General features: G+C 43.9%; 1 protein-coding gene across 2 annotated transcripts; it reads right to left on the bottom strand.

Moving 5' to 3' along the window:
- Nucleotides 1-1,152: 1,152 nt before the first annotated feature.
- Nucleotides 1,153-12,409, bottom strand: RAPSN (receptor associated protein of the synapse; the record flags this gene model as incomplete). 2 transcript variants are annotated; one of them, XM_081856209.1, is made up of 8 exons in its annotated part: nucleotides 1,153-1,602; nucleotides 2,609-2,808; nucleotides 3,765-3,818; nucleotides 4,887-5,009; nucleotides 5,277-5,375; nucleotides 5,841-5,999; nucleotides 7,534-7,908; nucleotides 12,194-12,409. In XM_081856209.1, 8 exons carry the CDS (start codon nucleotides 12,407-12,409, stop codon nucleotides 1,530-1,532), a joined length of 1,299 nt encoding a protein of 432 aa, XP_081712335.1. In that variant the 3' UTR covers nucleotides 1,153-1,529. The 2 variants fall into 2 exon arrangements, with proteins under 2 accessions (XP_081712335.1, XP_081712334.1); XM_081856208.1 differs by having other exon boundaries at nucleotides 7,534-7,872.
- Nucleotides 12,410-13,023: the final 614 nt, after the last annotated feature.

Below are 13,023 nucleotides of genomic sequence, written 5' to 3'. Positions count from 1 at the left end.
TCGTCATTCATGATGCAACTCCTATGCTGCCTTAGGGATGAGGGGCGTAGCCTTTAAAATGTGCTTTTGGTAAGAACTTTTGCTGTTTATAAACTCCTGTAGGACTGTACAGAAGGGATCCCAAAGTCAACTGTAATCTGTAGAAAATAGAATCTCTCCTCCTCCAGCCATCTCCCAAGTCAACTTGCCATCAAACCAAAGACAGCTGGCAGTGAAAAAGCAGGATTCTTGTGAAATCTGCTAAGATTCTGCACACACATAGCATAAGAAATTCACAAAAACCCTAACAAACATACTGATTTATTCCCTCATCTGCACTTAGGGTTGCTCACAAGCCTTTTCCATTTCTCCTCAAATAGGTCTTGCATTAAAAATGATGCCATTCCCTTCCCTCTACATTCTGGTTTTCTTCTTGTTGTTGTTGTTGTTTTGATAGGAACACAAAATGCAACAGTATATTAATAAAAAAGGATGCTAACTACAGCATGCATTACTCGGTTAAAAACTGCTTTTAATGTTTGTGGGCGGTGGTGGTGGGAGAGACAACTGTGTCAAGGTAATTTGAAAATACTGAGTCGTTGGCTGATACAACTTTATTGATTCCAGTATAAATAGTTTTACCAAATGTATAAATATACTGAAGACAACATAATTGCAGACAGGTAACTGCTTCTGCTTGTGTAACATCACAATACTATAGCAAACGAATAAAACAAAAGAAACATCCCCCCAACAAGCACCTTTCCCCACCCTGGCCCAAGAGGCTTTCCCTTTGTAGTCCATGCAGCAATTAGATTTTCTGCAGGAGCAGAATAGAGCGGCTCTCAAGCCAAATAAATCCAATACTCTGGGCAGAATCCCAAGCACACTGGCAGACACAAACACATTGCTGAAAGACAGGTGGAGACGTCACAGAGCTGAACATTCTAAGGCAAAAGAAGCTTGAATTTGATAAGTCAGGTGAGCTCATCAAAGGATCCTATTTTATATTACGGATATCATATTAATTTCCCAAAGTATATACAGGGAACTGCTGCTAGGCATCCAATACATGCCATGAGGAAGTAACTTATAGCGGTACTTGGGAAATGGCTGGTACCTCTCCATAGCTACATCATCCAAGTACAGTGTGTTGTCATGATAATTTTCCCCCCCACAAGGAATGAATAAAAACAAGGTGTGTGGTATGAGTGTCAGAACTGGACCTGGTAGAAACTACCAGAAGCAGCAGAACATGAGAATGAGAGGACTGGGATCGTAGGAAGACATGCTAACCAACTCCTTTCAAAGAACAGAGGTGACATATTGGTTGTGATAACTGGTTTTGAGGAAAGAGATGTCAGAGAACTCCAGGTAGACATCCACAACTCAGATGTGTGGAACATCAGGGAGCAGAGAACTAGGTCCACATGTTGCATCCAGTCTGCAGGAGACCCTCTTCCTACCCATTGGTTCCCCATCTCCATACCATGAGCCTAAAATGTTCCAGCTATTTGACACATATCGATTGAGCTCTCTTAAATCATGGATCACACAAATCCTGGTTTAACAGATGAGCGCCGGCAATTGGGGCAACCACGTGTCCCATTGGTCTGAAGGCACCTGCAGTGAAAAAGAAACACACCTTAAGCTGGTGTAGAGGAGTTCCTAACTTAAATAACCAGTCCTTAGGGAGGAATAGGACCTGATAATTACTGATTACCTATATTCATAATTGAATCATTGGAAATCAATATTCAGAGTAGACTCATTGAAATTAAAGGACATAATCCCACTGATCTCATTGCATCTACTCAGACTTAGTCACTCACTGTTTTCCAAATCTGTTACAGGGCTGCTTTCTTTTTCATTGAAGAAAACTAAGCAACACATTTGCTGCAATTTGTGGGTTGTATCCACCCACATTAACCATTAGTCATGGCTATGCTACCAACCTGTTCACATTCTCTTTTTTGTTTGTTAATATTTGATCTGCTATTTACTACATGCTAAAGTTAGCCTTGCCAGATTATGGATGCCAAGATTTCTCATCCATGAGGTCATTTGCTGTTTCTTTTTGATGCTGGACTCCAGGACCTCTTTGTTTACAATCAGACTTCCAAACCACTCCTGAACTCCCCTACTTTCATTCCATGCTTCTGCAAAGCATGGAGTTGCTCCATTCACTCGCTCTACCCACTTGCCTGTTGCATTTCCCACCATGTAAGGCAGCATTTAGTAACTCCCAGCAACAGATTACCCCTTCAACTCCTTTTTTAATGCACAGCATATGCTAAATTAGGACAACATTTTGGAATAGATGACCTTCAATTACTTCCTGATTTTATTATTCTATTTTCTCATTTTAGAGTAGACATCAACCACAATCCATCCTTTCTTCCATTTCCAATTCTCCACATTTTGCAACTAGTTTGTGGTGCAATATGACCTAGTTCCTACTGGCTCATAAACTTCAGTATGCCTCCCTACCAACTTCACTACAAAACAAGAGTTGTGTCATTAACAGCAGACCTTCATTAGTTAATAAAGAATTCATTCACTCACCAACATCCCCCAGTCAATTCAGCTCTATCACTTATGATCTGATGCATCCCTTTCTGTTACTTACTTTATATGGAAGACATGGGAGCAGGGCAAAGCTTGGAGCTGGTGGTTCTTGTCTCCAATAGATTCGCCACACATGCCACAGTAAAGCTCCATTTCTTCCACACATTCGTGAAACTTCACCACATGGTTGCGAAGCTCCCGCTGTTGCCCCTTTGTGCGGTAGATGCCTTCACACAGGCAGTGAACCTTCAGCAGGCCAAGCTGTGCGGAGATGGGGAAAGACGGAAAGGGCATCACAGAGGACTAGACTGGCTTTCTGCGGATCCAACCATTTCAATCCTTAATCAGCAATAAAACTTTCTCTTTTACAACTTTCTGACACATTTATCACCTCCTGTGTCTCCCCTTGTGCTCCTCCTTGTCCTCTACCATCTGCCAGGTTAGTTTTCTCTCACCTAGAACTCTTGTTTTTGTAAGGTGAAAATCTTACAACATACATATTAATCAAGCTTGATGAAAATGTCCCTCTTTTCAGGTTCAGTGGACAATTTCCCACATTAACCATACTCAGAGGAGACCCAATGAAGTTTATGGACATTTACAATGATTGCCTCTCCTAAACCATCTGTAAAATGAGAGAGGTTTTTTTCACCTCAGTGTAGTAGCTACCATGCTAACTCCATTTTCCTGAAAGTTATAAAAAGCTGGGAATAGCTCTTTTCTTCCCTTTCTGTTAAGATGGCCTGCCTCCACCAAGGGCACAGCTTACATTATCAATTTACACTAAAGTGTTCTCCTGAAGAATCCTGGGAATTGTATTTTGGTGAGGTGTTGCAGTTTGTGTTAGGAATTCCTATCCCTTCTCCCTCAAAAGTACCCTGGTGAAAGGAATTGACTGTTAACCAATTACAAGTCTGTAGTTTTCCATCAGTGCCAGGGCTTTCATCAGTCACCACTGCCTTTTAAAAGTGTCTTCTTATGGTGATATTGTGCATTCCTTTTCACTTGGGAGCTGCCTTGGAGGCCTGTTAAGCAGAAAGCTGGATTCAACTTTTTATATCCTTTCTTATTTAGAGTAGACCCATCAAAGTCAATGGTCATTGATTTCAGCGAGTCTCCTCAGAATATGACTTAGATGGACACAACTCAAATATTTTAAATAAATAGAGCAGATTACCTCATAATTGTCACAAGGAATTGGCAATGAGAGGACTTACCTTGTTTCCTAGTCCCTCTGCCACCTCATAAGCCTTCTCAATACTTTCTAGTGCCTGTGGGAAATAAAACAAGATCACTATGCTGCATATTACTGTAGACAAGACAGAAATAAATCCATTTTATGCAGCTTTCATGTTGCATGCCGAAACACACCTCAGGTGAAAAGGCTATGGCTTTAGATTGATTTTTTTAAAAAAATATATTACAATCTATTGTGTGCATTTCTCCTATACAGTATCTACTCATGTTGGATAGCTCACTGAAAACTTCAACTCAACCGTGCAGTGGCAGTGAGAAAGCCTAGTTCCACCCTAGAGATTATTAGGGAAGGAACAGAAACTAAGATGGTCAATTTGGTAAGGCCTTTTGTGGAAATCTATGGTGCAGCTACATGGTCCTGCTTGCCACATCTGATTATCGCTGTTGGCATCTATCTGTCTCGAGGACAATGGAGTGCGTCTCTAGGGGCAAACTCAAACCGCTGGAGAATCACAGCGCCCACGGTGGCTGCAGAAACTGGTAACTTGTAACTGCTGCCTCCCACGTTGGAGAGCTGCAGATTTCCCATCTACCCCTGCCATGAAGGAATCCTTAGTCATACTCTCTGTGAATGGTCCGTGAACATATCTGAGCAGGAAGGCACTGTCTCTGTCTCTTCATGCTCACTAACCCTGAAAGAAAAACCACCGTACTGTATCTATTATGGGAACAGGTAATCTTAATGTTTCACGGTTATCTCCAGATTCCCCTTATTATGTACTTTTGAATTTCCCCAGCCACAACCAAGGATCTTTGGTTGGAACTGGATGTTACAGTTTTCTGTAAAATGAGCATAGAACTGAAGAAATCAAGTGCCATGGTGATAAGCATCAATCCCCCCCTGCTCCCCATTTGCTACATTGGTGTCTTAGGCTACTTCTTAGCTCATGTAATAAAAATCAGGCCACAGGAACAGGCTAGCCTTGGATTGGTACAGGCTAGCCTTACCAGTACTAAAAATATTTAAGGTGGTAACTGCGAGGGCCAAGTTGTTGGGATTTAGGGGAAAGAACTGAAAGGGAAGAGATCGAAGGGGAATCAAGTGTCATCTATTCAGCTTTTCAGTTTAGCTTATCACTGACCTTGTCCAGTTCCTTCTGAATCACCCAGCACTTGGCCACGCCCACCAGCACCTGGATCTGTCCCAGACGGTTTCCAATCTCAGTCATGATGCTCATTGAGGAATCGTAACGGGGGAATGCTGTCTGCGGTATAAGAGAGGTTAATCACTCTCCAAGCCTTATAACTTAATCTCCAGACTGCTGTTGTCTGTTTCATAGGATGGAATGGGTGTTTCATACCTGCAGGAGCATGCAGAGCTTGTCTGAGACCCAGGACAGGAGTCTTGTTAGAATAAAGTCATAAACTCAAACATAAAAAGCAGTGGGTCTCTAGCAAGGCACCCCAGCTGGCTTAGTTCTGGGCAAGTGTACCTGGCTGCCCCCCACCCCACTCCGCATGGGCCTGCATACCTGTATATCTGCACGGCTGCGGTGGATATCAGCAAAGCAAAGCAGGCATTGTGCCTGCAAAGGACGATCTCCATGCTGAAGGGCAATCTTCATTGACTCCTAGCAAGAAAATGTCACAGAATCAGAATTTAAACCTTTTCAACCACACCATAGATCCAGTTTGCTCTAAGAATTTTGCATCTACTTGGGGGTGAGGGTATTCATATATTGTATATTGGTCTTGTGCCCCCCTTGCACTGGAGAGCGCTCACCCATGTTATCTGCTGGCAGTAAGAGAAAGCAGGAGTATACTTGTATGAGCTACAGGGCATAAATTGCAATAGATGTCTTTATCTATGTGGGAATATACTTTGTACTATGTCAGATCTTCTATTTGTCTATCTAGCTCAATACTGTCCACTCTGATTGGCAGAATCTCTCTAGGGTCTATTTGACCTTTTAACTTGAGATGTCAGGGAGTGAACTGCTCACAAAGCAGGTCTGTTGCCACAGAATTACGGTCCATCCCTTGCTGACCTGCAGAGACCTCTCATTCTCTTTTTTTAGCGCCTCGCCACCTTGTACCTCACAGCATTCCATTGCGTCGGCCAAGCGCCCCAACTTCCGATAGGCCACAGCCATGTAGTACTGACTCATCGCTCGGTACTTTAGACTCCAGCCCTTTCCATAATCATTCACCAGCTCCGCAGCCTTGCATGGAAAGAACAGGGCTTTCTCATAGTCCTTAAAAAGATAAGAGACAAAAGCAGGGACAGAGGTGGGTGGGAGAGAAGCATGAGACCCTTAAGACTGCTTGTGGAGCAGCAAAGAGCCTGTCAAGGTAATAATGGGAGCACCTATCTCCAGTTCTGCAAGCAGGCGGAAACCTAGTCCCTAATCAGCCAGGCTGTAAGGTGCATGCATTGTATGGTATGTACAGCAGACATGCCTATTTCTGATCAATCTCTTAATTCCACAACCTCTCATTAATTAGAAGATAAAACTTAGCAGATTTACAAACTCACCTATTTGCAGTAACGTAGGGAAACCCACCTACTCTGCACATTGCTGTTGCTCTTCAAAGGGGCTTGCATCTCATTGTACAGATTTTAGTGAACAGCAATTTGGGAAAAGGGTTTGAGTCTTTTACAAATCCCCAAATTTAAAGTGAGAATGCATTAAAAACAAGCGTTGCCAAGGTTACACCCAGGGTCAGGGGGGCTATTGCCCCAGAATAGGAATATGCTTGTTTTCCCCAGAATTGGGAGAATTTCCTTCTCAGAAATGTAAAGCATTAGGAGGGAAACCTGCCAAACCCTCTCCAATGGAAAACACTGGTACTAGCAGTGCTTTTTTCCCCTGGGGGTGCTCAAAGGTACGCAGTACCAGCACCCTTTTTTCCCTAGAAGAAAAGCACTTATTTAAAGGGTGGCACTTACTCCAACAACTTTATGGTGAGTACCTTTTTTCTAGAAGAAAAGTACTAGTAGTTTGGGATTCATTCACACAAGTGAGGGAGTTGTTTATTGAGTTATTTGATAAAACATAGTCCATGTTAATGGGCACTGCATTCACTTTCTCAGAAAATTCTGAGACAACTGATCAGACACAACCACATAACCAAAAGGTGCTATAACTGCAGTTATAATACTTTGAAAATGGTGGCATAAGTAAGTTATTATAAATGTTACGGTCCCCCTTAAGCACATTTTCCTTGTGCACAATCAGCTTTACTTACTTGGCAAATAATAAATAAATAAATAAAAGGGGGAAGGAAAGGGGGCAGCTGTCCAGGGGGAAAAGACTTTGGCAATCCCACCCGCCACCGCACCCAATGTGTTTTGATTTTGGTTTAGACATGATTGCTGGAATGTAACCCCTGCATAATTTGCAGGCTTCCTATACCAAAACTGTAATATATGGCGCAGCCTCAAAGTCAAGCCCTTCTTTAAGGACTGCCAACTTGGCACTGCCACCTCTGCTAACTAGGCATTCAGTGCCCCGCTCCTCCTGTTATTGTTGGCAAGGGTTGTCAGGATCTTTTCAGCCTGCATGATGGCTCCCCACACTCATTGTGGGGCAGCCTAAGAGGGGGCAAAGGTATCTGCCTGTCACCAGGATACTTTCCTGACCTCATCCTGCACATTACATGACCAAACCACAGTCTGGACAGGCCCACGGACATTTGTCCACATGCCTCAGATTCCTTCTGCTCCTGTCATATTGTTCAACCTCTTAACTGCAGTCCCTCTCCACCTCCTTCCTGAGCAGTACCCACCTTGAGGTGTGTGTAGAAATTCCCTAAGCTGCAGCAGACGCGGCACTCCAGCATCTTGTCGTCATTGTTGTGGGCATAGCGCAGGGCTTTCTCAAAACACTCCAGAGCCTTCTGGAAAATGCTGAGGCCGAGGTAGGCATTGCCCATGCTGAGGCTGACTTGGCCATTGAGCTGCAGGCTCACGGTGGTGCCTTGCATGTTCAGGCAGGTCTTGCAGTAGGAGATGGTTTTTTGGAATTCACAGAGCTTCTCATTGCTCCGAGCCAGATTCAGGTAGCTCTCTGTAAGGTAGTCCGGATCCTCCAGCTCCCGGGCTGTGTCTATCTGCACAACTGCAAACTTCCAGCAGAGAACAGAACATTTAAGGAACATCATCTCTGTTGCTAGAGAAGATACCGTGATGCATTCAGGTGCATGATGCACCGAGGAGCTTGGAGTTAAGAATACAGAGGTATGATACACTGGGTGAATTAAGGCCAGAGGTGGAGGTTTAAGCAGATACAAGAGACCTTCATGTCAAAGAAGCCTCAAATGTGGGTATAAGGAGGAGCTGCCAATGGTCACAGGAGACAGAAGGTGAGAGAGGGAGGAATTTAAACCTCCTTCATTGGAGGTTTTTAAGCAGAGCTTGGATGGCCATCTGTCATGGATGCTTTAGTTGAGATTCCTGCATTGCAGGGGGAATGTTCCAACTCTATGATTCTATCATTTTATGAATCTCAATGGGCATCGTAATTAATCCCCATTCTTCACAGCTATACTACTGTAAACTCCAATGATTCCGTTCAGTCTATTGCTGGTTAAGGTCAGTTTTCTTCCTACTCAATTATCCTTACCAGAGTTTCTGTGTGAGGGAATTTCAGGAAAGATATCTTTCAGTAAAATTCAAGATTCCTTACCCATATCGTACCCTGTCTTTTTATATTTCAGTTCTGGCATTTTCAGAAAGATGGCAGCAGTATGAGAATGGACTGAATTGCTCCCTAAATAATTTGTTTTGGCTTATTTTCAACTACATTAAATATTAAACAGCTTTAACTAAACAAATTTCCTTAAATAATTAAATAGCTGTGCAGGTCCCGCTCTCAAACACTAAACACTGTGATATCCGATCACTCTCATGCCTCCCTGGCTCAGTCTTCCCATTGCACTGCAGTCTGCTGCTTTTTGGCTCGTAAAACTAATCGTTTTCATGGCTACTCTGTCTGCTTTCTGGTTTAACCCTGTTATTTGCGTGGAGGTTAGCAGGAATAAAGGGCCAATTGCCTAAGAAAACTGTTACATGTGGGGAAGCTAAGAGGGCAGGGGGCGCTACCAGCAAATTCAGTGGTATAACTAAAGCTGATTTAGAGATCTGGTAAAACAAAGGTGCTTCCCCAAAAGGTTGGACTTTTTGCGACAAGAAAAGTGACTAGAAACATGGGATAACCCCTTGTGACGCGGTAACATCTAACCTCCCCACAAGCAAAGAAGAAAGAATGCTCATGAAATAGCCAACATGGCCTCATCTCCTTTGCAAAGAAATCAGGATGAATGCTCAATAAGCAGGTAATCTGGAAGCATGCTGGGCAAAGAAAGGGCTTTCTTGTATAAGAAACAAGTGAGTCAGAAATGGTAGGATATTGCTGCCTTGATTTTTTAAATTAAGCTGGTCAAAACCCAAATGCAATATAATTAAGTAAAACAAACTACTTGACTCTTTCTCTTTCTCTCTGCTGCGTCTCCTTACCTCGGGCTGCTTCCCTTCCATGCAGAAAAGTGTGTCCTGGGTAAAGCAGTCCTAACAACCCTTTCCATTAACTTGCTTCCCTTCTGTGTATCATTAAGAAAGGGATTAATTGTAGCCAGGATGCTGATCCCTGGAATTGCACCCTAGACCAGTCCTTCTTCAACTCACATAGCTTTTGCCATCCAGAACTTTTGCCTGTGGTCTCTCCTTTAGTGTTAAACAGGTGCAACTATGTCCTTTCCCAGCTAATTAAAACCAGCTCCCATGCTAGATTTGAGGCAAAGAATTAAGCGCCATCTTGATGAACAGAAGTGCTTGGCAAGGCTTTCCATTTATAAATTGTTTATTCCAGAAGGTTCTCCAAACTTAGGTCCAGGTCTCTTAATTTAGACTCTGAAGTATTCAAGGCAAGGTATCTGTATCATTTCCAGCATCTTGATGAAGCACACGTTAGAGATGAAGTCATCTTAGCTAAATTAAATGTTTCACAGGTTATCGTCCCTGTTTATTATTTTAAGACTTAATATTAGATCTAAGCCAATGCTGTCCATGCATGTTTGTGCATGCAGTGTGTGTGTGTACTGAACTCATGCACTCATACAACTAGACTTCACCTTCCTTGCTCTTCTCACCTTCAGAATCTGCTCTAAAGAGTTGGTAGACCCCCCAGAGCAGATTTTGGGAGTATAATGGGGGTGGGGAGATTGGAGGGAAGGGAAGTCTCCTTGCTCAAGCGCAAGCCTGCTTACACAACATTGGATTCTACTGCGTCATTTCAGGCCTGCTGTCTCATTTGTTTTTCTATGGTTTAAACCTGTATTTCTCAAACTTGCGGCTCCATCATTCCTGACCACTAGTCTTGCTAGCTAGGGATGATGGAAGTTGTAGTAGTCCAACAACAGCTAGAGACCCAAATTTGGGAAACCCTGACTTTAAACCTTTAAAAGCTCCTGTCAATATTTTGGCCAATTTGGAACCTCTCCTGCTCTCCATTTATCTGCAAAGCCTCCATCGCCTTGCTCCTGCCTATCCCTCTGCACTGATCTCCCAACATGTACCTTCTTGTGACCTTCACTCATCCATTCCTACAACCCTCAGCCATCCAAAGGGTGCCTGCTCCTTGCAATGCCTTCCCCCTTTCCCCCTTGCTGTCCTGGAATGCCCTCCCAGAACACTTCAGAATATAAGAAAAGCCCTCCTTTGCAAACTGGAATGCTCCTGGCCACTGTGTATGGGTTTGAGCATCATTAAACACCTCCTCATCCAATGCATCTGTTCTTACCTAAGAAGCACCTGGCTGAGAGCTCTTCAAGATGGATTGCATCACTCAGAGGCCTGCACAGAGATTAATGCACTTGGCTTTGTGGAAGATGTGACAAGATTAAACACGAAACACCAAACTGAGGAAATGACATTAAACATCTGTTGGGGTGGCTAATTGTTGTTCTTCTGCAGCCCCTCTTTTAAGTTTGTGTACATACCTATTTGGACTGTGAGCTCTCTGGGGCAGGGCTGTATCCACCTGCCCATGTTTCAGACTTTAGTGTTAGGTTCTATAGAATCTCTTGTGTGGCTATTACTTGGTCTTGGGGCTCTGTCAACCCTCAAATGAAACGCTTGCAAATGCTACTAATACATGCTGCACTAGCAAGAAATTAGGTTCCCAAGTATTTTACTGAAGGGACCACTAGTGGAGCTGAGTCTCTGTTGAAGGTACACTGGCTAGCACCCAACCCACAATATACAGATAAACCTCCCACAACTGTCTACACTGCACTTTTCCTACAATTGCCTTAAAATAAGGGTGACTTAACCTTTGGCCCTCCAAATGTTGCTGAACTACACTGTAGTCATAAAAGACGTAAGTGCAGGGCAAGTGGCTGTGGATTGGCTGAAACTGCCCCACAGGCCAAAGGGGGAGGCCTGGGGGCTGGATGTTCCCTGCCACTGAACTACACCCTCCACACATCAGCTGCACTGGCTGGGGCTGATGAGATTTGGAGGGCTCACAGATTCACCACCCCTGCCTTCAAGAGAGCTAGTGTCATGTAGTAGCCAATAAGAACAGAGATTCTGGAAGATCTGAATTCCAGTCTCGTCTCGTTGGATGGCCTTTTGCAAAGCACTTACAACCCAGTGGTTACTAGCCATGATGGTTGTATAGCTTTCCTCTAGGATCAGAGGCAGCAAGTCTCCGAATACCAATTGCTGGGGAACAACAACAGGAGCATCTAGTTGGCCACTGTGGGAAAGGGGACGCTGGACCAGATAGCTCTTTGGTCTGATCTATAAGGGCTCATCTTTTGTTTACCCCTCACCCCCTGGTTAGATCATCACAAGAAGGTATGCAGGGTGCTTTGAACATTTAGGGGAAGTTCTGGCAACCCTGACGAAGCACCATTTGGGAGTCACTGCCTTACTGGCATCAGAACATAAATGCTTGTAAAATGGTAACAAGAAAGGAGTGTCTGGCTATTGTTGCTGATTTATTTAATTTGTATAACCCCCTTCTTCTGAAGATTGCATAATATGACAGATGAGTCACTGAAATCAAAGGACAGCCTCAGGGCATTGCCTCCTGAACAGTTATGCGCCCTTTCACACGCAAATAATGCTTTGCAAAACTGAACAATCTGCTACAATAACACAACATGCTTTGGCTAGCACAATTACATTCCTGGGAATTAAACATCAAAGATGGACAATATAAGAATTTCTGGGGATGGAGAACTGGGAGAAGAGATGCAGGATGGCAATTTACAAATCTAAGCAATTTACAGGACCTTCCATGAGCAATTCTATCAAATGCAGGCTCACTGTATTTGCAGTTTGTCTGCTGAGCTGCTCCCCAAAGCCTGCTTGCCCACGACAGTTCCCATCCCCTTTTTAGTGAGAGAAAAGAGCAGGCATTCAGCGTGAAATCTGCTTTACCTTTAGCATGTCTTTGTACCTGCCCATCTCTGAGTGAGCGGTGATGAGGCAACCCAGGACTCGAAACCTGCCAGCAGCATCCGTGCTCTTTTCCAAAACCTTCAACCAAACTTGCAGGGCCTTTTCTGTCTGGTTGGACTGGTAAAGTTGGAGTCCTTTTTCTATCTGCTGCTTTGTCTGGTCCTGACCCATCTCCTTTGTGCTCAAGAGCGTCATATACTAACCTGCCAGGACAGCAGACACACCGTGAAACACAACAAAGTTGGTGCTAAAACTGAAAGGCAGATTTTACCATTCGGAAGCTCTGGACCACAGGAACCTCGGACGATTCAGATGAAGGAATGTCAGCAGGAGATGGCAAGTGTGGCCACCAAGGTCTTAGGGCAACCATCCTAATATTCTAGGCTAGCATCTTGGGTGCTGCTGTCCTGCTAGAACTTTCTAAAACCCAAATCAATGAACAAAAGAGGTGGAAGACAAAAAAAACCACTGCAAGAAAAGAAGAGAAAAATCTCAAGTGGCTGGAGTGAAATTCAATCGGAATGGCCACTCCTGTGCCCCTCCCCTCCATTGGTGACAGCTGTGCCTGCCAATCCGGGTCACATGACTTCACAGGAATGCCAGTCTTGGTAACTCCCAAGGTCAGAAAGCAAGCCAGAGGCAGCCGCTGTCCTTCCCTCTACGTTGCTTTTATAAATATACCAGAGAAGGCATCCTTTGCTGCTGTGGTCTAGCAAATTAAGGCTTTCATCCATTTCCATTCTAGCATTAAACAGACTTTAAGAGCACTAAGGGTTTAAGAGTAGCCTAGCCGTGAGATGAGATGCGTG

Source organism: Podarcis erhardii, assembly GCF_964252035.2.
Source record: "Podarcis erhardii genome assembly, chromosome: 1".
In the NCBI taxonomy this organism is placed as follows: domain Eukaryota; kingdom Metazoa; phylum Chordata; class Lepidosauria; order Squamata; family Lacertidae; genus Podarcis; species Podarcis erhardii.
This window is presented reverse-complemented; position numbering and strand designations above follow the sequence as displayed.